At 41.3% G+C, this 24,839-nt stretch overlaps 1 protein-coding gene across 5 annotated transcripts in view; it reads right to left on the minus strand.

Moving 5' to 3' along the window:
- Positions 1 to 6,286: 6,286 nt before the first annotated feature.
- The window catches only part of GABPB2 (GA binding protein transcription factor subunit beta 2), a 35,532-nt gene continuing 16,979 nt past the window's right edge, over positions 6,287 to 24,839 (minus strand). For 3 of the 5 annotated variants that reach the window (XM_058715822.1, XM_058715824.1, XM_058715821.1), the window contains 4 exons: positions 20,829 to 20,945; positions 17,087 to 17,272; positions 11,782 to 11,915; positions 6,287 to 11,388 (listed from right to left, as the gene is read on the minus strand). In XM_058715822.1, the coding sequence (XP_058571805.1) occupies positions 11,086 to 11,388; positions 11,782 to 11,915; positions 17,087 to 17,272; positions 20,829 to 20,945 (740 nt within the window). In that variant the 3' untranslated portion in view covers positions 6,287 to 11,085. The remainder of the gene's footprint in view (positions 11,389 to 11,781; positions 11,916 to 17,086; positions 17,273 to 20,828; positions 20,946 to 24,839) is intronic. The other 2 variants (XM_058715825.1, XM_058715823.1) reach the window with 1 other exon arrangement.

Raw genomic sequence — 24,839 nt, forward strand, 5'->3', positions numbered from 1 at the left:
CTGTTTGCCGCGGAAGGGCCTTTGATGGGAAACCACTGAGAACAATTTGGTGAAGAACGGAGACTGTTTCTTGCTCCTCCCTTGACTACCTGTAATCCTGACAAGTCACAACTTTGCCCCAAACCTCAGTTTCCTCATCTGAAAAATGGGGTTGTTTGAGAGGCTCAAGTAATGATAATGTATGTAAAAATACTTTCAAAGGAGAAAACACGGTACCTTTTGAGATGGTGATTCTTCCAAACTCATGCTTAGGCGTCCTAACTTTGCGATCTTCTAAGCAATCGGTTTCCCTTTATATCCTCACAGTCTTAATAGATTTTACCCTCAAGATTTTTTTGAAAATTACCCTCTGAACTTTCCTCACACCTTGTTCTGCCATATTTGCTCTCTGCAGTCTACCCTCTGCTTGGAGCTTGTTCTCCCAGGTTGGAGAGGTCCTTTAGGTCTTAGTTTAACCCTCTTTGGATGCCTTACATAAACCAAGATGTTTGAAAACCGTTGCTAGTTTCCTAGATGGTGAAGGAGAGCAAGGGAGGAGCGGAGAATCTTTCCAAACACGACTTCACTATCCTCTTCAAACCAAGGTGTTAAAGCCAGGACAAAAAAAAATGTTAGGGCTGCATCCTTTCTCAGCCTTCTGTTCTGAGGGACAAGGCTCAAAATACTTCAGCGCTTGCCCTGAAGGTGGTCACAAGAAAGGGATAAATGTTCCTCAAGTTTAAATATAGACTCAAAAGAGAGGTGCAAGAGAAGTTAATCCTGTGACTCTGTGCAGGCAGCAGCAATTTACAGGTTAAAGTCCTTGTTTCATTTTAATCATGAAGGGTGGTCATTTATTAACATTTACAAAGTATGACGACTTCTCTAGCCTAAAGAGTGGACTAAACTGGATTCTCAGAACCTTCTCAGGGCTAGCAAAAGCAACTATGTTGCACTGAAAACAAAAGTCTTGGACCCTGCCACTTTAATAGTTTTGTGTGTGACTTTGGCAATTCGATTAACCTCTCTGAGCCTCAATTTCTTTTGTAAAGGATATATGGCAACAGGGAGGTTATAATAAAGCACCATATAAATACATAGGTTTAAATTAAGTGCTTTGTGGGAAAAGCCCCAAATAGATTACTACCAAGTATGCAATTTGTTAATACTCATGAAATACCTCACCCTGGCAAAGAGTAGTGAATAAACTAAGGGAGTGAATTCAAACAACTTATTGACACTGACAACGAGGGATAAACATGACCATATGACCTCTTAATTTAAGGATACTTAAAGATAATGTTGATACACTTTTTTTTTAAACTAAGATATTAGTTTGGGATGCCTGGGTGGCTCAGTCTGTTGAGCATGTGACTTTTTTTTTTTTTAATAAGTTTTTTTAAAGTTTGTATTTGAGAGAGACAGTGTGTGAGCAGGGGAGGGGCAAAGACATGGAAACAGAATCCAAAGCAGGCTTCAGGCTCTGAGCTGTCAGCACAGAATCCATCACGGCACCTGAACTCACAAGCCATGAGATCATGACCTGAGCCGAAGTTGGACGCTTAACCAACTGAGCCACCCAGGTGCCCTGAGCATCTGACTCGGGTCATGATCTCTCTGTTCATGGGTTCGAGCCCTGGATCGGGTTCTACTGGTAGTGTAGAGCCTGCTTGGGATTCTCTCTCCCAATACATACATACATACATACATAAACACACAGACTTTTAAAAATAAAAATTAGGGGGGCACCTGGGTGGCCCAGTCGGTTAAGTGTCCCACTTCAGCTCAGGCCATGATCTCATGGTTCAGTTCATGACTTTGAGCCCCCAGTGGGGCTCTCTGCTGTCAGTGAGGAGCCGCTTGGGATCCTCTGTCTTCCTCTCTCTGCCCCTCCCCCACTCATATTCTTTCTCCCTATCTCTCAAAACCAAATAAACACTAAAAAATTAGAATTAAAATCAAAATTAGGATACTAGTTCAAACTTTGTCTTTAGAAAAAAACCAGTATGTGCCAGCAAGAGGATACTGTTGTCCCCCTGAGGGATTTCTACGCTGATTTCTCAGAGGCATCCTGGGAGGTTATGGAGAAACCAGGGCCCCAGTGGGTAGAGTGCATCAGCTTGTGTAAGACTTTGGGGATCTGAAACACAGAAGGTTCTATAGTCACAAAGCTTGAAAAGCTGTTCAACATCTTGGGTACTTTGGGAGCTAAGTCACAGGGGCCTGAGCTATTATTGTCTCTCAGATTTGTATCTCCTTGATGGCACTATCCCACACTTGGGAACCATACAGGTATGAGTCACTTTCTGCTACTTAATCCAACAGTTGACCCTTCAGAATGGTTAACTCATAAGAATTTAAGGTTATATCCATGAGTTAGGTTGAAGTTCACGGATAAAATATGAAGCCTATGAATCCAAGGTTGCCTACCTCTACCACATATATTAAGGTCCCAACAGGAAATAAGACAACATACTCAAAATAACAAAGGACTGATTTAAAATTTTTTTTTTTAACGTTTTTATTCATTTTTGAGACAGAGAGAGACAGAGCATGAATGGGGGAGGGTCAGAGAGAGGGAGACACAGAATCTGAAACAGGCTCCGGGCTCTGAGCTGTCAGCACAGGGGCCCGATGTGGGGCTCGAACTCACGGACCGCGAGATCGTGACCTGAGCCGAAGTCGGCGCTCAACCGACTGAGCCACCCAGGCGCCCCAACAAAGGACTGATTTTAAAGTGTGGGCAAGGGATAGGTCAGTAACTGAGGGTAGTAACAGCCTTGGGCCTGAAAGGATAAAGGGAGATAGTGGTTATTCGGAACTGGCAGGAGAGACTGCATTGAGAGGAGCGGTGACCTTTAACCAAAGGGTACAGCTAGGCCCAGGGGACCCCAATGAATGGAACCTGGGCAATCCATATACCGATCCAAGTTTTTTCTCTCCCTCCGATCTCCTGCCAGAGCAGGAATCCAAGTGGAATCCGAAGTGCAGGGAGCCCACTGATGAAATGCATGCAGGATAGCCTCCCAGGATAGAGAAAAAGATATAGAGGGAGTAGAGTAGTCTAGAAGGAAAGATAGAAGCTATCCAGCATCCTAGAGCTGAAGACCCCACCCAGTCTTCACAAGCGAGGTTACCTTTGACTCTCCTTGTTCAAGTATTGCTGGCCAGCAACTTTGTGGAGATGCCTCCTGAATTGGTTCTGGAGCAAACCTGACTTTGAGTTTGCAAAAAAGGCTGAAGTTATGTCACCCCTGTTTCTTAACTATATGCCCAAAGTTAAGTGAGCAAGATCATATTCTGATTCAAGGACGAATTACACAGGAAAGAACACCAATAACAATGTAGGAACTGTAGTTTTATTATTTTTTTTAATCAGAGAGCAGGAGTGTGGGAAGGGGCAGAGGGAGAGAGAGAAAGAATCCCAAGTATGCTCCACGCTCAGCACGGAGCTTGACGCAGGGCTTGATCCCACAACCATGGGATCATGACCTGAGCCAAAATTAAGAGTCAGACGCCCAAACCGATGGAGCCACCCAGGTGCCCCAGAACTGTAGTTTTAGAAAGTATATATATTTTTAAAGTTGAGGGACTCTGAGGGACTCTGGGCAGTCACAACTTTTTTTTTTTTAATCTATATTCTGAAGATAATACATATCTTGCAAGATAGGTGTGTTTGTGTGTATGTGAAACGTCTAGCTCAATGGCAGACACGTAGCAAATCGTTAATGCATAGAGGGGCACCTGGTTGGCTCAGTCAGTAGAGCATGCGACTTAAAAAAAATTTTTTTTAACGTTTGTTTATTTTTGACAGGAAGACAGCATGAGTGGGGGAGGGGCAGAGAGAGAGGGAGACAAAGGATCCAAAGTAGGCTCCAGGCTCTGAGCTGTCAGCACTGAGCCTGATGTGGGGCTCAAACTCATAGAGTGTGAGATCATGACTTGAGCTGAAGTCAGACGTTTAACCGAGTAAGCCACCCAGGTGCCTCAAGCATGTGACTCTTGATCTTGGGTTGTGAGTTCAAGTCCCAAGTTGGGTGAAGAGTTAACCAAAAAAACAAAAACAAAAACAAAAACACCACCAAAAAAACCCTTAATGCATAGAAGCTGTTATTATTTATAATATTGGCCTCCCTCTCAAACAGCACATTTCTTACAGTAAGAACTTTCTTAAACTTTAGGAGTGGTTATGGGAACAGAGTACAGCCCCACGCTTTGCTCAGGCGTCCCTTATAGTTTTTTTGTTTTATTTTTTTAACATTTTTAACACATGTAAATTGTCTGCTGGACATGACTATTAATTTCCCAGTTATCTAGTTTCCTTTTTTTTTTAAGTTGTCCCCTATAGTCATAACAAACTTAACTCTATTTATCTATCAGACATCTTGCACAAACCGTACATAGCTGTGGTTTTCACTAAGTTGCTCCCACTGCAACTTTCTCTCTTATTTTCTACCTACTGATCTTCTTGGAGTAGAGGGCTCATTTTCACAGAGGAAATCTTAGGAAAGTTGCCGTAATTCATGTTTTTTTCCCATCCTTTAAGAACATTACCCTTCAGAGAACTCCAGGTTCCCATCTCTCCAATTCCCTTCCAACCTTCCCATGCTCCTGATTTCTCACACTAGGATTTGAATTCAGCAAGACTTTTAGTTCTTTGTTTCTCAAGCCTCAAGTTCCTGCTCTTTTTCTCTCAGCAGAACAAAGGCTGTATACACATTTATGAGGTACGCTACCAGATGTACCTTATAATTAATATGTACACAGGGTTTTTGGGGCGCCTGGGTGGCGCAGTCGGTTAAGCGTCCGACTTCAGCCAGGTCACGATCTCGCGGTCCGTGAGTTCGAGCCCCGCGTCAGGCTCTGGGCTGATGGCTCGGAGCCTGGAGCCTGTTTCCGATTCTGTGTCTCCCTCTCTCTCTGCCCCTCCCCCGTTCATGCTCTGTCTCTCTCTGTCCCAAAAATAAATAAAAAATGTTGAAAAAAAAATTAAAAAAAAAAATATGTACACAGGGTTTTTGACCATACATACACACACACACACACACACACACACACACACACATCAAAAAGCAATTACCTACACGCAACCTAGTACATGGTAGGTGTTCAATTTCCTGAATACTGACTTGGAGCCTTGCCTTGGAGGTTCTACTTGTTGAACACAGATACTTATATGTCCTTGGCTTTAATATTATCCTCCTTTATTTAAGAAAGGCATCCTTGGGGCTCTGGGGTGGCTCAGTCCGTTAAGTGACTGACTCTTGATTTCTGCTCAGTTCATGATCTCACGGTTGTGAGATTGAGCCCTAGGTTGGGCTGTGAGCTGAGCGTTAGAGGCTGCTTAAGATTCTCTCTCTCGCAACAAACAGGGTTGATGGGGGGGTGGGAGGGAGGGGAGGGTGGGTGATGGGTATTGAGGAGGGCACCGTTTGGGATGAACACTGGGTGTTGTATGGAAACCAATTTGATAATAAATTTCATATTAAAAAATAAATAAATAAAAATAAGAGTAAACTTAAAAAAAAAAAAAAGATTCTCTCTCTTACGCTCTCCCTCTCTCTCTCTCTGATCCTCTCCCTGGCTCTCTCAAAGTAAAAAAAAAAAATTTTTTTTGAAGAAAAACAAAAGGCATCCTTTCTGCCAATGGCAGAAGTGAGAACACTGTACCCTGGATGGGGACCCCCTCTAGCCAGCCAGATGGGTCTCTTCAGCCCTGGATACTAGTAGGGGTTGAGCTACAACCAGGATGCTACTTGTATTTACTTAATAAATGTATGCTACATGTATTGGACTGAGATAGCAAAACAGCACCTTATTAACTAAGAATGGCTGAGAAGCCAGCAGAGCAAATCTATTTCCAAGCCTTCTTGAATCGCATGTCCTCCCTCCACCTCATATCTTCGTGTTGACTTTACTCCCACACAAGGCACAGAGTCATCTCCTTCAGCTCCTGTGCTCTCATCCTGGTTGTTTGCTTCTAGGGAAGGGAGTGGGAGGATGACAGAAGGGAGGAAGACGTAAGTCTAACAAGCCAGTCAAAAGCTCTCTCCATTCTCATTTACCTCCAGTTGCTCTGCCTGTTAAGAATACCAGCTGAGGAGTAGCTAGATAAGGAAAATGCAGAGGCTGTGAATGGCTTACAAGAGACCCCAACAGGGGAAAGAAGACCCTCCCACACCTTCCCCCTGCTCTGCCTTCATTAGCTCAGCTGGACAGAGAACACTTCCTATTGGAATTTATCTGTGATCAGGAACGAGATACAATTTTTGCCCGGGAGATGGAAAAAACTTCAATGACACCCTGAAATGGTAAGACTTTGGCATTTTATTAAGAAACATCTTTACTTTAAATGATAGTACAAAAATTGTATATATAATATAGATCTGTATAGGTACATATACACACAAAGACTCACCCACACGCACATATACAAAATCCTCCTCATCAAAATCAAACCCTATTAAAATCCTAAATAAAGAGAAGTATATTTAAGCTTTCCTAAAACATACTGTACATAAAGCTGTCAGAAAACCTGAAAAACTGAGGACATTTTCAGAAGAATCTAGGCACCCCACCCACCCTCTTTCTCTTCTCCACTAACATAAATGACCTTGGCAGAAGGACAGTACACAGGACAAAGCCAGAGAAGGGAGCTGCTATCCGTCCTTTACTGTTGATAGACCAAGATGCCTGAAAGCAACTGGGAAGGGAAGCACGAGGTATAGGCTGTGACCTAGATTAACTGTCAAAAACAAACCATTTCAGAATGAACAGAAAATATGTAATAGGGAAGGAGGGGAGTGGAAAGACGAAGGACAAGGCCCAGATATTAGAAACGACCTATTAATTATTAATGCCTGGGAAAGACTCAATGAGATAAGACCAATGGGGTCACAGAAGCAGAAGAAGTTAGAGGGGAAGGGGGAGGAGAGAGAGATAGGAAATCACAACTTCCTGCCACTAACAAGCCAAACTGCTACTGTAGAGTCTAGGAATGTCACCCCACCCACTAATCCTAAAGAAGCTCCAAGAAGAAAAAAAAAAGTACCAGAGGCTCAAAACTACTTAATTCAAACTCACATCCTTCTTGCTCCTGGTCTCTTGTTAAACATATTGGCATGGGAAAGAGAGTACTAAGTCCGAAAATAGTCATCACATAAAATGGAGATCGATAAGAGCCCAGAATAGCATATAGGTGGTCTTGACATATATTCCATTCTGAAGCTCCTTTTCTGGCCATACAGAGATGTCTGCACAAGCAGTAGAGAACAGGAGACCATTCTCCAGTAAATCTGGATAAAAACTGATTCCTATTCAACTTCCGGGAAGAGGTCAGTATCTGCCTGAAGTCCTCTAGCTCTGGAAGTCTATAATGGTGTTTGTGAAGAAACAGCCACACACGTTTTCTCAAAATGATGCTTTCTCAAAAGGATGAGATTTCTAAACTGGGAAAGCAGGTATCCTGCACCATGGCCCTTATCCAGGGTTCTTCCTTGTACAGAGGTGTCAGGGGTTTTACAGGTGCCAGTCAGCATGCCTACCTGCTGCCATAGGAGTGGATACAGGGGCTTGCTCTGCGGAAGGGCGGCTCCCTCTTTACCCTGGACACCACTCTGAGCTGTTTGGCTTACATGGTGCCATCACACCGCACGCTAAACAAATCTCTGTAAAGCCAGAGATTGGTTTTCCCTGGGGCATGACTCCTCAGGTTTCTCATTATGCCTGTTACAGAGTCTCAGAGAAGGGCCAAAAGAAGGCTTTTTCTTCTTCAGCCTCTTTAGTGAAGCCACAAAAACCCTAATGTGTTTAATGAAATGAAAATATTTCCAGGTTATACCAGGTACTTTAGAGTTGAACCTCAAATAAACAAAGAGAAAAGTGGGAAAATCTATATGTATTTATAAATGTACACAGTGATACGCACCCAACAAAGGAGTATTAAAAATGCCCTGGTCACAGAACCCTCTGGTAAATTCATTTCTCTTACATCAATATAAAGAAGTCATTTTGTATGCCATAGATTTCTAACACTACTGAGCAGACACAAAAATGTTAATAATTCAATGGTAAGGCTGAAGACAGGGGGGAAAGGCAAAGCCAAAAATAACTACACAGAGATCTGACAGAGAAAAAGAACATCTTTTAAGGCTCTGGGTTCAAAAGCCAGAAATCCTAAAGTCAAGTTCTCCCATACTTCCATTAAGAGACCTCAACTCTGGCATTACAATTAAGAGATCCCACAGAGGTAGTGATAGGAAGGGAACGTTCATTTATATATTTATAAGTAATCCCTGAAGCCAGGAACAAGAACAGAAATATTAACATTTCTTTCTTTTTCTCTTGGGGGAAGGCTTATGACCAAAATCAAATGTAGAGCCTAAAATTCATATATTAATACTGATATTGTTAAAGCAGCTTTATTTTAAGGTAGGCAATCATCCTAAGTTCCAGGTTTCTCGGCTTAAGCACCAACTCTGAACCACCTGTCTGTTATTTGATTCTCTGTAATCCAATCTTGCCAATAAACCAGGTGAATCCACCAACCCAGAAGAATCTAGCAACATTTTCCCAACATCCATTGCTGATCCAGAAGGATATGCTAAATCATAAAATGGTACTGCCATTAATGCATTTAATATTTAACTTCTAACTACTTCAAGCGATCCTGACCTACCATTCTCTTCAAGGCAATACAAAGTGGAGACGAAATCCTATTTCTTTTCCTTGGGATGCTAAACGGTGTATTTCAAGTAAATAACAACAAATACCTTTTTGCTACCCACCCCTTTCCAGACATTTCTCTTTTCTCTTTCCCTATCCCAACTCCCTATCTCAGAGACCCCATCATCAAAAATGACTTGGACTGTAGTTAAGATTTTTCTAGGTGAGAATGACAGCCTCCTGCAGAAAGAGAATAGTAAGAATTTCTAAACAGTTCCCCAAAGCAGTAAGGAGCTATGCTCAGCAGGGAGTGTTGGATGGCAACTCCCGTCCCCAATCAGAAGCTACCCCAAAGAGTGAGGGGGCTGGGCCTGGATATCATCTGCAGAGTTAACCTCCACCCCCTTAACAGGAAAGGAAAAAAAAAAAAAAAAAGAAAGAATTAAAGTCAATATATACACAAAGAACATTAGGAAATCATAACTAAAATGACCCTCTATCTCTGTTGTTAAGCTAAGGCTCTGAAATGGCACACAATAGCAGCTTATTGTTAGCACCTGGTTCACAAAGGGACTCAGAAAAAAGAAAAACATCACACACACACACACACACAAAGGATGATTTGGCAGCAGAAGGCACAATTGTCCCCTCACCCTTACCAACGCTCCTCCACTGCGTTTCATCAGCCACCCTCCCCCACCCCCCCAAACCCAGAGTAATCTCTCAAGTCCCCGGAGAAAACCTAGTTTTATGGTGGCCAGTAGCCAAGACTCATTTCAAAACTGGTATTTTTGCCTATAAGCCTCTACTAGCCAATTCTGTTTGCTAAATCTGGTTTGGGGAGTTATGTTTTCAGTCTATTTTGAGCCCCAAGTGATTCTGCACCTCTGGAAAACTGCAGCAAATTACTTTACTAATCAAGGTAAATAGAGCCATGTTAACTGTCAAGTTTTATTCCAGATTAAAAATGTATGTTTTCCCCATGATCGCTAATTAAGAAAACCATATTCTAAACAGTCATTCAAATGTTTACTTGGCACATCTCCCTCTGGTTTCTTCTTCTAATTTACAATAAAGCAAGCAAGCAGGTCGAGAATGATGAGGGCCCAATTTCAAAAGCAGTAACTTCTGTAATGTAACCTCTCCACAACCTCTCTCTCTCCAGCCATCCCCCCTTTCTTTTGAAAAAACTCCAAACTGGCACACGAAGAAAACCCAGCAATGAAACACTTTCCAGTAGTGTCTAGGCAGAGGGAGCAGACATAGCGGTAGAGAAGGGAATCAGGCAAAGTTATCAGGCTAAAAGTTCTGGCTCCTTACTTTATGACACTGCTGATTTTTACTCCCTTTGCCATCACACACCGAGCACCTATAAGGGACGAAAGCTGTGCGCACGGCCCGACCTTAAGGAAAAAGAACAAGTTACTCATCCGAAGTGAAACATAAAATTCCAACAACACCCTCAGCACTCACCTGTCCCCTGACTTCTTTTGCAATTAAGAGGATACCACGTAAACTCCACAGAAAGGCACACTTAGAAAACGCCACACAATTTTATAAAATTAAAAAGTTGATATTAAACCTTGGTATTATATAAATAAGTGTTTGGAAGCAAGTTGTTCTAGCAACAGACTACCCTCCTGATGGTGATTTTATAAAATCCAGACAGAGCAAAGTTTGGATCTCAAGACCAGATTGTTTCATAACCCCACAAGCTCTTTCTGGCCACCTTCCAGCGTTGTGGAAGCACAGCCTGGAGGATTTTGGATTGACATACACTTCTCCCACGTAAACAAGTTCTCTTTCCTTTCCAGTTTTTAAATATTCCACTTCAGTTTCTTAAACTGGCATCTGAATTATGGACACATAATGGATGCAGAGTTAGTGAGGCAATTACCAATTTCTTTTCAGTGAAGTGAGCTCAGGACAGAAGGGAATGCCTGCTCCTTTGGAAGTGGAATAGATCTTTCTCTTCCCAAAAGCTTGCTTCTAACCCCCCTCCCAGTTAGTTTCCTTCTCTACCAGGTACACATCGATCTAAGGCATATTATAAGGTCACCTGATGGTACGATTATTAAAGGCCCTGTGTGTGTTCATACTAGGAATGTTATCTTAAAATCTTCCGACAGTCAGTTGTTTAAAAAACAATCAACCAACAATATCCAGCACTCTTTTACCTCTAAGCTTAAAGCAGTGATGATGGGAGCTGGAAATTTGGTCCTTATTCTTTAGGTCCCCCAGAAGAAGTATTCCCCTGATTTGGCTTTGCATTTTCCAGTTGCATAGCAAGCCTTCCTGAGTCCAAGCATTGTGCCCTGCTATAGTTTTCTTCTTTAGGACATCCTTTCTTCTTTAGGACATGATTACACAATGTGAGTCCTCTGTATTTTCTTTTAAAAAGAGGAAAAAGACGGACACAGTCCAAGTTGTGGCCCTCGCATGTTAAGATGAAACAGTTTCTATGGAAACTCCCGCATGTGGCCCTGTCGTCCCTGCGGCCCCCACGGTCACTCCCGCATCTCTCTCTTTCAACTCTCCCTCTGTAACCACCACGGCATCTACCTCCGCCACCTCTTCGACCACGGTAAAATCAACTCCGTTGGGCTGCTGTCGGGCTATAGCCTCTAGCTTAAGGCGGTACTGTTCTGCCTCCTGCTCTTTCTTTAGGAGCTGGTGTCGATACTCCTGAGCTCTTCGATTGGCCTCCTGGAGCTGCTGCTGTAGGAGCTCTCTTTCGGTGCCCTCCTGTAAAAGGAAACCACATCACCGCCAGGTAAGAATTCCTGATCCCTGGTCATCCAGAGAGTAGACAAAAATATAAACAAGGGGGGCACCGGGGTGGCTCAGTCAGTTAAGCGTCTGACTTCGGCTCAGGTCATGATCTCACAGTTTGTGAGTTCAAGCTCCACGTCGGGCTCTGTCCTGACAGCTCAGAGCCTGGAGTCTTATTCGGATTCTGTGTCTCCCTCTCTCTCTGCCCCTCCCCCAGTCATGCTCTGTCTCTCTCAATAATAAATAAACATTAAAAAAAATTTTTTTTTAAATATATATATATATAAAGAAGGGTCCAGGCCTTCTTCCAAGTTTGCCTTTTGAGTATTTTCTGTCTCTTCTCTCTACCACTCCTAAACACGTTACCTTGCTTTCCTCCCCACTGTTTGTCATCTCTTCTATCCTTGGTTTCTTAGTCAGGGGCAACTTCTCTGCTTCTTCTTCCTCTTCTTCTTCAATTACAGTCTCTTCTGCAACCTGACCAGCAGGTACAGTTAGAACTACAAGCCAAAGGACACCAATTGGAGATAATGAATACATAGTAAAACAAAGAGGTTTTGCCTACTTTCAAGTTTGTTTTTTTTAATTTTTTAAATTTCTTTTGAGAGAGAGAGAGAGAGAGAGAGAGCGAGCACACAAGCAGGGGAAGGGCAGAGAGAGAGGGAGAAAGAATCCCAAGCGGGCTCCACACTGACAGGCGCCTCACTGACTCCTACTGCTTGCTTTAAATTAGAAAATAAACTGCAAGATGTTATCTGAAATTTTATTGTTCATATCTCTTCGGATTTTAGAATCAACAGGTAAAGCACAGCCTTACAGAGAGAAACAGAAAGGATTAGAGAGGCAAATCTGGAAGCCATGCAGTCAACAACTAGGTCTGAGGCTCTTATATAAAGATGTCTCACTCTAGGTTAGAAGCTATGGCTGATAAGCTTACAATTCTTTGTTTTTATTTTGTTTTTTTAAATGTTTGTTTATTTTTGAGAGAGTGGGTGGGAGGGGCAGAGAGAGAGGGAGACACAGAATCTGAAGCAGGATTCCGGCTCTGAGCTCTCAGCACAGAGCCCGATGCAGGGCTCGAACTCACAAATGGTGAGATCATGACCTGAGCCAAGGTCAGATACTTAACCGACTGAGCCCCCAGGTACCCCGCCTTACAATTCTTTAGGAGTGATTGGTCTAAAGAAGGCCTGATGTCTTTACATAAGATTTTTGAGAAACTTCACATGAAAGCAGCTGGCCATTCACTGTATCTAATTTGCTTAGATATTTATAGATAAGTGAGTGAAGGGTCAAAACACACATCCTGTACTACACATCTATCAGTATGGCTAGAATTTTAATAATACCAGATACTGACGAGGATGTAGAAAAACTGGATTATTCATAAATTGCTGGTGGGAATGTAACACTGTACAGTCACTCTAAGAAACAGTTTGGCAGTTTCTTACAAAACTAAACATGCACTTACCATGCAACCCAGCAACTGCACTTTTGGGCATTTATCCCAGAGAACTGAAAATTTATGTTCCCATAAATCCTGTACAGTATTGGTCATAACAGCTTTATTCATAGATAGTCCAAAACTAGCAACACACTTAAATGTCCTTCAATGAGTGGTTAAACTCCATACCATGGATACTACTTAGCAATAAAAAGGAATGAACTACTGATACAAACAGCAACTTGGATAGCTCTTAAGGGAATTATGCTGAGAGAAAAAAACCCAATCTCAAAAGGTTATATATTACATGATTCCATTTATATAATATACTTTTTAAAATTAATTAATTAGTTTAGAGAGAGACAGAGCAAGTGGGAGAGGGGCAGAGAGAGGGAGAGAGAGAGAATGCCAAGCAGACTCCGCACTCTCAGTGTAATGTGGGGCTTGGACTCATGAACTGCGAGACCAAGAGTTGGACGCTTAACTGACTGAGCCACCCAGGCGCCCCTATAATGTTCTTGGAATGACAAAAGTATAGAGGTAGAAAACAAATGAGTTAGTGGTTGCCAGGGGTTAGGAATGGGGTGGGAAGGGAGAGGGCTGTGGACATAAAAGTAGCACAAGGGATCCTTGTGATTGAACTGTGAACAGAGAACAGTCACCACCTGACTGTGGTGGTCCTAGAACAAATCTACACATGTATTATCGTGCATAGAGCTAAGTATATACACAAATTAATGCATATAAAATTGGAAAAATCTCAATAAGGTTGGTAAACTGTATCAATGTCAATTTTCTATGTTAAAGCACTACTGCAAAATGTTACCAATGGGGGAAACTGGGTGATAGGTACCCTCAATTTCTCTGTTTATTTCTTACACTTGTACATAAATCTACAATGATCACAAAATAAAAAAGCTTAAAATTCTATTTAGGTTTTAGGGTACCTTATGATTTTTGTTTAAAACAGAAGATTTACCTAGTTATTTGGTTTGGTTGATTTAAAAATTAGCTTGTGAGGTGCTTGCATGGCTCAGTTGTGAAGCATCTGACTTCAGCTCAGCTTATGATTTCACAGTTTAGGAGTTCAAGTCCCACACTGGGTGAGCTGGAGCCACACTTCGGGTAAAACACGAGCCCTGTTTTGGGTGAGCCCTGCTTCTCTCTCTCTCTCTCTTTCTCTCTCTCTCTGCCCACACTCTCTCACTTGTGCTCCCCCATCTCTCTCAAAGAAGTAAAATAAAATAAAATAAAAATTAGCTTGTATTCTGTGGGTACTCATCAATTGATGGCAATAGAAAACAGCTTAGATATCAGCTAAGTGGAAAAGGAACTTTAGTCTGGGTTTTAAAACTTTCTGCAGATAATTCACAAAATCTCAGCTGTCCTTCTGTCCTTCTGTGTGCCTGGTTAATACATTTGTAAAAAGCAGTGTAGTTCATCCAGGCAAAACCTCAATTTTTTTCTCTTTGAAACAACTCCATTCTCATTTATTTAACTCCATTATAAGCAGAGTCTCTCACCTACCCAATGAAGCCCCCAAAGCATTAAATGATAATTATGTTCACAAAAATATCAATATTTCCAAATAAAACCATTAAGAATTTATGATACCAAAACTTGGATTATAAAGGTTTAATTCCTACTCTTTCTTCCTATACTGCAAAGATCCACCAATTTAAAGTTTGAAAATTATAAAATCCCCATCATTATTAGGCCAAGTGAAAATTTTGGTGACTCAAATTCAATAAACCAACCCTCCTCTTTTCAAACTCCAATTTAAAAAAAATTTTTTTTAAATGTTTATTTATTTTTGAGAGAGAGATAGAGTGTGAGCGGGGGAAGGGCAGAGAGAGAGGGAGACATAGAATCTGAAGCCGGCTCCAGGCTCTGAGCTATTAGCACAGAGCCTGATATGGGGCTCGAACTCACAAACCGTGAAATCATGACCTGAGCTGAAGTAGGATGCTTAAGCAACTGAGCCACCCAGGAACCCCCATTTTTCTTTTTTTTAAAGTAGGCTTCACTCCCAGCACAGAGCCCATTGTGGGGCTTGAACTCACGACCCTGCGATCAAGAGTCTGACGCTCAACTGACTGAGCCCCTAAACTCTAATATTTTTAAAGAATGAAGTTGTGTGATTAGTTTCTTTCTTTTAAAAAAATAATTTACAGATGTATTTCTTGAATAAGTAATACATTCACATGGTTCAAAAACTAAAAGAGTATATATAGTGAAAAGCCTCCCATCCATCCCCACGTACTGTCTCAGCAGGCAACCAACGTTTTCAATGTTATTCTTGAATGTTCTTCCAGAGATGGTCTAAGTCTATGAATATATTAGCAAAAATACATGTATCTCCCTCTTTTTAAAAAATACAAATGCAGCATATTCTATACTGTCCTGCATCTTGCTCTTGTAACTTCACAATATAGTTTAGAGATAAGATCATGCTAGTATATAAGGCATTTCCTCATTGTTTTTAAATAGCTGCATACTATTTCAAAGTGTGGGTATAACAATTTCTTTATCCAGTTCCCTATTGATGTATACTTAGGTTGTTTTAATTTTTCATTTTCATTAAAAAAATTTTTTATTTAGGGGCATCTGGATAGCTCAGTTGGTTAAGCCTCCAACTCTTGATTTTGGCTCAGGTCATCATATCGTGGGTTGTGATCAAGCCCCAAGTTGGGCTCTGTGCTGACAAAGTGGAACCTGCTTGGGATTCTCTCTCTCCCTCTCTCTGCCCCTTCCCCACTTGTGCTCTCTCTCAAAATAAATAAATGAACATTAAAAATAAATAAATAAATAAATAAATAAATAAATAAATTTATTTATTTTTATTTAGGGGCACCTGGGTGGGTCAGTTGGTTAAGCATCCAACTCTTTTTTTTTATGTAAATAATTATTTATTTTGACAGAGAGAGCACATGGGGGAAGGGCAGAGAGAGGGGGAGAGAGAATCCCAAGTAGGCTCCACACTGTGCGCAGAGCCTGACTTGGGCTCGATCCGATGAACTGTGAGATCATGACCCAAGCCAAAACCAGGAGTGAAAGTGACTGAGCTACCCATTTGCCCCAAGCATCTGACTCTTGATCTCAGCTCAGGTCTTGATCTAAGGATTGTGAGCTCAAGCCCGTGTTGGGCTCTGTGCTAGGTGCGAAGCCTAATTTAAAAAGAAAAAAAAAAAAGAAAAAATGTTTTATTTGAGTATAGTTGACACATAATGTTACATCAGTTTCAGGTGTACAACACAGTGATTCAACTTTTCTATGCATTACGTTATGCTCACCACAAATATAGCTACCATCAAATTAGGTTCTTTTTAATCTTTGATGATTATAAATAATGCTGTAATTAATAACTTAGTATATATTTCACTTCTGTGTGTGTGAATATAAATTCTTAGAAAACAACTTTTTAGCCAAAAGGTATGTGTATCTAATACTGACAGATATTGCAAACTGTTCTTTAGAGAATACATTAATTTACACTCTAACCAGTGATTTTTTTTTTTTTTTTTAAGATCAAGTATTCTCTATACCCAACATGGGGCTCAAAGTTACAACTCCGAGATCAAGAGTCCCATGCTCCACCAATTGAGTCAGCCAGTGATTTATAAGAGTGTCTATTTTGGGGCGCCTGGGTGGCTCAGTCGGTTAGGCATCTTGACTTTGGCTCAGGTCATGATCTCACGGTTTGTGAGTTTGAGCCCCACATTGGGCTCTGTGCTGTCATTGCAGAGCCCACTTCGATCCTCTATCTCCCTTGCTCTATGCCCCTCCCCTGCTCACGCCCCCACTCTCAAAATAAACATTAAAAAAAAAAAAATTAAAAAGTGCCCAGTTCCCCACACTTTTGACAATACAGTATAATAATGGTATCTCAGTACAATGTTAAGTTGCATTTCTCTTGCTATATATGAAATAGGTTGAACACATTTCCATATTTTAAGACCTATTAGTATTTTCTATGAACTACTGGTTCATATTATTTCCTCTTTTCTATCAGATTATTGGCTTTTACTCACAAGTTTTATATATATTAGGGAAACCAGGCTTTCCCAGCCTGATTTCTGTTTCTTTTTCTATCTTGGAGCATCTTTGCCCCATCTGGCATCTGGCATTCTCCTAGTCCCACTACTTGCTTTAATGCCTCATTTTCAGAAGAATGTGGAGTGTATAAAATATCTTTTAATACACACTTGCCTAAATGGGATAACTCACCTTGCTGTCCATCTTGCACAGTTACAATAAATGGCTGGCCAATGCTTCCGGCAGGGACTGCAGTTTGGATATTACCCAGAGGGACTCCATCAGTCACTATGGTGATGACCCTTTGGCCTCCACTCCCCACCACTTGCTGGATTGATGAGTCAACGGAATCTCCCTCTATGATTTCCTCTGAATTAGCTAGAGATGACAAAAGTGAATTTGAAATTTCAGCTTTTTAAAAAACAGGAGTTTAACAATTTCAGCCTCCTTGAAATTGATAATAAATATCAGGGATAGGAAAACTTAAAAAAAGAAGTTAGATTCAACAGTTTCTAAAGCAAGATTTTGTGAACAATGCTAAGTCAGAGGAGAAAAGAAAATAGTGAATGCTTTAGAACAGTATTTTCTAAAATGTCTTCATTGAGATGTTAATAGCTTTCACTAAGGATGGGCCCTATGCAGAAATGTATTTTCAAAATACCAGTTTAAATATGCTTAAATTTTTTGTTTGTTTTGTAAGAAGTATTAGAAACCCCAACAGGCTAATGAGCACTGTGATTCTCCAATAGGGGTAAGATATGCTGAGTTTCCCCAGCGTATCTGATCATGGAATTCTTTTCTCAGAAAGCATCTTGAAAGTCTAAATAAATCTATGGAACTTAGAAAAATAATTATAAATTAGAGTATATCTATTTTTGTAAGAAAATGGAGGTATTTAATAGTGAATTAACAATAATAAGTAGTCAAAGCACTGAAGAGGTCTGATAGACACAAATGGTAGGTGGCTTCTCCCATCTGACAGATAAACAATAATATTAATAGCAACTAACACCAACTACTTACAGCGTAGCCCCAGGTACCTTTCTAAAAGCTTTATATATATTATGTTAAATCAAGATATTCATGGGGCACCTGGGTGGCTCAGTCAGTTAAGCACCCAACTTCGGCTCACATCATGATCTCACGGTTTGGTTCGTGGGTTCAAGCCCCACATCAGGCTTTGTGCAGACAGTGCAGAGCCTGCTTCGGATCCTCTCTCTACCACTCCCCCACTCACACTCACATGCTCTCTCTTAAAATTAAACAAAAGGATGCCTGGGTGGCTCAGTCGGTTGAGCGTCAGATTTTGGCTCAGGTCATGATCTCACAGTTTGTGGGTCCAAGCCCCACATCGGGCTCTGTGCTGACAGCTTGCTCAGAGCCTGGAGCCTGCTTCAGATTCTGTGTCTCCTTTTCTCTCCGCCCCTCCCCTGCTCACACTGTCTCTCAAAAGTAAATAAATGTAAAAATAATAATAATAATAAAAATTAAAAAATGTTAAAAATTTTTTAATGTGTATTTATTTCTGAGAGAGAGAGAGAGACAAAGCGTGAGTGGGGGAAGAGCAGAGAGAGAAGGAGACACAGAATCTGAAGCAGGCTCCAGGCTCTGAGCAATCAGTACAGAGCCCGACGTGGTGCTTGAACACATGAACTGTGATATCATGACCTAAGCTGAAGTTGGTTGCTTAACCAACTGAGCCACCCAGGCGCCCCAAAATAAATAACTGTTTAAAAAAATGGCTAAGATGGTAAAATTTAGGGGTGCCTAGGTGGCTCAGTCAGTTGAAATCTGACTTTGGCTCAGGTTCTGATCTCATGGTTCAAGAGTTCAAGCCCCGTGTAGGGCTCTGTACTGATGGCTCTATGCTGACGGTTCGGAGCCTGCTTTGGATTGTCTGTCTCCCTCTCTCTCTGCCCCACGCGCTCTCTCTCAAAAATAAATAAATAAACACTTAAACAAAATTAAAATTCAGTTTGGTAATTAAAAAGCGGGGGGGCGGGGTGCGTTGCGCCTGGCTGGCTCAGTCAGAAAAGCATGACTCTTGATCTTGGGGTCGTGAGTTTGAGCCCCACATTGGGTGTAGAGATTACTTAAATAAATAAAACTTAAAAAAAAAAAAAAGATTTTCAGTTTGGTTAGTCAATATCCCCAGTAACTATTAGGGAAAAGAGTTCTTACTACTATGGAATTTCTCTATCTAAAGAGTCTAAGGTAAACTTTGCACTAAATGGGGTATGGACTATCCACACGAAACACATTCAGGTGGTTAAATGGAAATAGAGCATTCACATCTCTTAAAAACAAAACACAGTTAAATGTTATAGCTGAAAGAACCTCAACAGATAATCTGATCCAACCATCCAACCTTAGCCAGAGGTGAGGAGACTGAGACCTGGAGAAGTTAAGTAATTTATTCAGTCAAAAAGCGAATCAAGGGCGCCTGAGTGGCTCAGTTGGTTAAGTGTCCCACTTCGGCTCAGGTCATGATCTCATGGTTTGTGGGTTCAAGCCCTGGGTTGGGCTCTGTGCCAACAGCTCAGAGCCTGGAGCCTGCATCCAATTCTGTGTCTCCCTCTCTCCCTCTGCCCCTCCCCCCGCTCATGCTCTGTCTCTCAAAAATAAACATCAAAAAAAAATTTTTTAAAAAGCAAATAAAAATAACAAACACAAGTTAAATATATTGTTTTTCCCTTTGCCATGGCACTCACTCATACATGTGTGAATGGAGATCTTTATGATTGCTGCCAGTCGGAAAAATAGGATTGGAGGAATGTTCTCACACCCAAATGTCAATGGCAGAAAGAAATCAGAACAATCTGCCTTCATTTATAATGGAGCAGACTCTGCCAGAGGGCTCCAGAAAGATTCCTACATGACTATTTAGCCCTACCTATGACTATTTGCCCCTACCTATATGGAGCTCTAAGCATTTTCCCCATAGACTACTGGCTCCCACTAAGTGACTTGAAGCCTCTTTATTTTAAATATCAGAAGGGCACTATACAGCGTATGTTGCCCCAACTCTATTAGAAATGCCAAAATATGGGGGTGTCTCGGTGGCTCAGTCAGTTAAGCATATGACTTCGGCTCAGGTCATGATCCCACAGTTTGAGTTCGAGCCCTGCATTGGGCTTTGTGCTGACACAGAGCTTCAGATTCTGTGTCTCCCTCTCTCTCTGCCCCTCCCCACTCATGCTCTGTCTCTCTCTCTCCCAAAAATAAGTAAACATTAAAAACAATTAAAAAAAAAAAAAGAAGTGCCAAAATATGATCTCCAGTGAAAATAAAAGGAAGCCACCCTGAAGTACCCAGGATATGACGAGAGAGGTAGCAGTCCTATGTATTTTGACACTTTTATAAACACAACATATCTAAGCTGCTATTTTGAATCATCCTATGATAGCATCAGTCAAAACATAACATAAAGTATTTCCCAAATAATCTTCTAATAGAAGACTAAACACTTCAATCTGAAGCAACTGGAGTCAGGGCAAACAAACTTGAAACTGCAAAAATACAAAGAAATTAACTTAGACATTCTAGAAGATTATTCAGCCATCTGATTATACTGCTTAGTCATTTTTCTTTCTGATGCTCAATGACTCTACATGCCTCTTTCCTAGATTTATCTAATTATACTTCATGCAAATTAAATCTGCTGGAAATGTGAAAACAAAAAGAAGAAATGGTGATTCAGGGTGTCTGGGTGGCTTGGTCAGTTAAGTGTCCGATTCTTGGTTTCAGCTTAAGTCACGATCTCACAGTTCATGAGATCGAGCCTCTTGTTAGGCTCTGTGCTGACAGCACAGGGCTTGCTTGGGATTATCTTTCCCCCTCCCTTGATGCCCCTCCCTCTCTCTCCCAAAATCAATGAATAAATTTAGAAACAAAGAAGAAATGGTGATTTGCCCAGCAGATATCCCTTACCTACCTGTGGCTCTGTGGGAGTTGGAGAGGGGGGCTGAGGCCTCAGCAAGAGCTGCAAGGGTGGCCAGCACCGAGGTGGTGGAATTTGCCAAGTGTGCGGTTGAGGAGGCATGGGGGTCACCTATTTTGGTAAAAAAGGCAAATGAGGTCTGGTGTAGAAAATAAATGGAGATGAACTAAAAATGGCTTTTATTATCTGGGGTACCCGGGTGGCTCAGTTGGTTAAGCATCTGACTCTTGGTTTCAGCTCAGGTCATAAACTCAAGGTTTGTGGGTTCAAGCCCCGGGTTGGGCTCTGTGCTGACAGTGTGGTGCCTGCTTGGGATTCTCTCTCTCCCTCTCTCTGTCCCTTTCCTGCTTTCTCTCTGTCTCTCTCTCTCTCTCTCTCTCTCAAAATAAATAAACATTTTAAAAAATGGCTTTTATTAAATCAAAACCTCAGCTTTTCCTTCCTTTTGCTCTCCCATACAAACTGATATAAACCAATGATTGTGGTATTAACAGTTTGGAAGGTTTAGAAAAGTTTTTCCTTTAAAGGGGATTAAGGTAATATGCTTGGTATAGGGCCACTACATTCCCCACATTTGCTCATTCTCTTGGCACTGCCAGTGCTGAGCGTTAGTAGCCGGCAGCCCAAGAGTGCCGCCCACTCACTCGGCTGGCTGTACAGAGCTCTGCTTGGCAGCAGGTGGTAAGGACACAGAGTATGACTTACTCTAAACTACTGCTGCTGTGGGAAGAGGCTCTGCCTGGGCTTTACTTAACCACACTGCATCTATCCATCAGCTAGACAGGTGAGAAAGCATAGCACTGACCTCTACTGCAGGAATAGTTAAAAACCTGACACTTCACTTACTGAATGTCAAACAGTAGTACGACCAGTTTGTGCTAAAAACAATTACTTACTTATCTCATGATGCACTTAAAAAAACAACTATGTTTATAACCTTGTATTCTTATTTCTGTGTGCTATTCTTACAACTACGCTCCAGGAAGAAAGTGCATTAGACCGGGCAACAGCCATGCCTAACTTTATTTACCAAAACTATTACTGAGGCGCCTGGGTGGCTCAGTCTGTTGAGCATCCAACTCTTGACTATGGCTCAGGTCATGATCAAGACACACATTGGGCTCTGTGCTGACAGCATGGGGCCTTCTTGGGATTCTCTCTCTCTCTGCCCCTCCCTGGCTCATATTTATGTTAAAAAATAAACATTAAAAAAAAGTATGACTTCACAGTTTTGCATAAATCTAACTTTTATAAAATAAATTGCATTTCACTGTCTTTCATTATAACTTCAAAGATACTTTTGTGTCAGTTGTGAATTTATTGCTTCTCAGCTCCAAATCCACCCTGTTTTGCCTTGCCTTGTCATACTTAAGCTGGACCCTTATCAATATTTCTTGACAATTAGCATGAAACTATGTTTTGTCATACAGAAGGAGTGTCTGCTCCCTAAATTGGCTATTCTGGTATTCTTTAGAGTTCTCCTCATATCTTAGTAGTCAACCACTATTATTAATAATTTTTGTAAGTTATACATACATTTAGATATATTCAAATTATGTGTTATATATTATAAAAAAATTATACAACTTGCCATGTAGTTTAGTCTCCTAACTGGGCTCTGATTGTTTTATTTAAAAAATATTTATTTATTTTGAGAAAGAGAGTGGGAGAGGGGTAGGGAGAGAATCCCAAGCAGGCTCTCACTGTCAGCGCAGAGCCTGACGTGGGGCTCAACCTCACGAACCATGAGATCATGACCTGAGCCAAAAGCAAGAGTCAGATGCTCAATGGACTGAGCCACCTAGGTGACCCAGATACACTTACCCACTTTTTAAATGTACTCTTAATTTTCTTTAAGATTTTAAGTAATCTCTACACCCAATGTGGGGATGCAACTTGCAACCCCGAGACCAACAGTCACATGCTCTACTGAATGAGCCAGCTAGGAGTCCCAATACTTTTTAAATAATTTTTTTTAATGTTTTATTTATTTTTGAAAGAGTGCAAACAGAGGAGGGGAAGAAAGAGAGGGAGACAAGTATCTAAAGTGGGCTCTGTCCTGACAGCAGCAAGCCCGATGTGGGGGTCAAACTCACAAATCATGAGATCGTGACCAAAGTTGGACACTCAACTGACTGAGCCACCCAGGTGACCCTTCAATGTACTCTTGATTTTTATGTTTTCTCACTACCTATGCTTAAAGATTCTTTCCAGCCTTTTGTCTATCAAAATGCCAGTTAACTGTAAAATAAAGAAATTCCCATTTAACACTCTTTGTAATAAATCCTTCCACAGAGCAAAGGATCCTTTTCTGATATGATTAATGTAGGTAATTTAACTGGTTTATAAATTTAAATTTCAGAAGATTTGCCTTAAAAAGGTGGATTTCTGGGGCACCTGGGTGGCTCAGTAGGTTGGGCGACCAACTTCGGCTCAGGTCATGATCTCACGATTTGTGGGTTCGAGCCCTGCATCGGGCTCTATACTGACAGCTCAGAGCCTGGAGCCTGCTTTGGATTCTGTGTCTCCCTCTCCTCCTTGTGCTCTGTCTCTCTCTGTCTCTCAAAAATAAATAAACGTTAAAATTAAAAAAAAAAAAAGGTGGATTTCTTGTATAGTACTCTTAATAGCTACAAATTATCTTCTTTTTAAGTAGGCTCCATGTCCAGCACTGAGTCCAGTGCGGGGCTTGAACTCATCACCCTGAGATCAAAACCTAAACTAAGGTCAAGCATCAGACACTTAACTGACTGAGGCACCCAGATGCCCCCAAACTATCTTCTTTTAAGTTTATTTATTTTTTTAGTAATCTCTGCATCCAATTTGGGGCAAAAACTCATAACCCTGAGATCAAGAGTTGCATGCTCTACCGACTGAGCCAGCTGGGCGCCCCAGCTACAAATGATCTTACTCAAAGCTTTTGGATGATGACGGTGGCAGTGGTTGATTAGGGTGGAGATAATGATGATAACCCTGTTTTATTCTAATTCTTTCATAAAATATGCAGGGAACCAAACAGTCTGAGTGGAACACAGAGTGCCTGACCTCCAGAAAGGAATCTATGTCTATTCCATGACTTCATGCAGAGCAAGATCCAGCTATATTCTCTAATGTTCCTACTAAATTCATGCTTTTCCCATCACTCAACTTATCATACCAAACACTGACATAAGAAGTCACAGATGAGGGGGTGCCCGGGTTGCTCAGTTGATTAAGCATCTGACTTTGGCTCAGGTCATGATCTCATGGTTCGTGAGTTCGAGCCCCACGTTGGGTTCTGTGCTGACAGCTCAGAGCCTGGAGCCTACTTTGGATTCTGTCTCTGTCTCTCTCTCCTCCTCCCCCACTTGCACTCTGTCTCTCTCTGTCTCTCTCTCTCTCTCAAAAATAAATAAATATTAAAAAAAAAAAAACCTCACCAATGACACAAGGAACAATTTTTAGATATATATACAGTAACACCTAGAATTGTAAGTTGTTCTGTGAGTGTTCCACAAGACCAGCAAACATATCTAATAAATTTTCACTTGATAAACAAGTGATGTCTTGCAATACGAGTAGTATGTGACACCAAACATCACATGATCACAACTGAGCCAATGGGTCTCCTCTCTCCTCTCTTTCTCACAGCAGCATTGTGGGTGATTGTCTCCCATGCTTGGATGCTTGGTCTCAGGGGCAGTATTTGGCAGAAATCAGTGATATTTCAGAATGTTGGAAGGTGCCCACAATTGGCACTAGTGTATTTTTTGTCACTTCCAAGCACTTATAGACAGTCCTTTGCTTTTTCGTACAAGAGTAAGCTTAGGAATGCTTTGCTTCATTCTAGGTCAGGCTGCCTGCAGATATGGACCTTTTCCTCTGCTGCCTTATTGCCAGTTACATTAAATACAGTAACAAAGAGTTTATGAATACTGTATTGTTGTCAACATCTGTGCAAACATATACAATGGCCCTCATGCAGGAAAAGATTCCACTGAGCCAACGGAAAGCAGTGATTCCATT

The sequence above is a fragment of the Neofelis nebulosa genome, chromosome 2, assembly GCF_028018385.1.
Source record: "Neofelis nebulosa isolate mNeoNeb1 chromosome 2, mNeoNeb1.pri, whole genome shotgun sequence".
Lineage (NCBI taxonomy): Eukaryota > Metazoa > Chordata > Mammalia > Carnivora > Felidae > Neofelis > Neofelis nebulosa.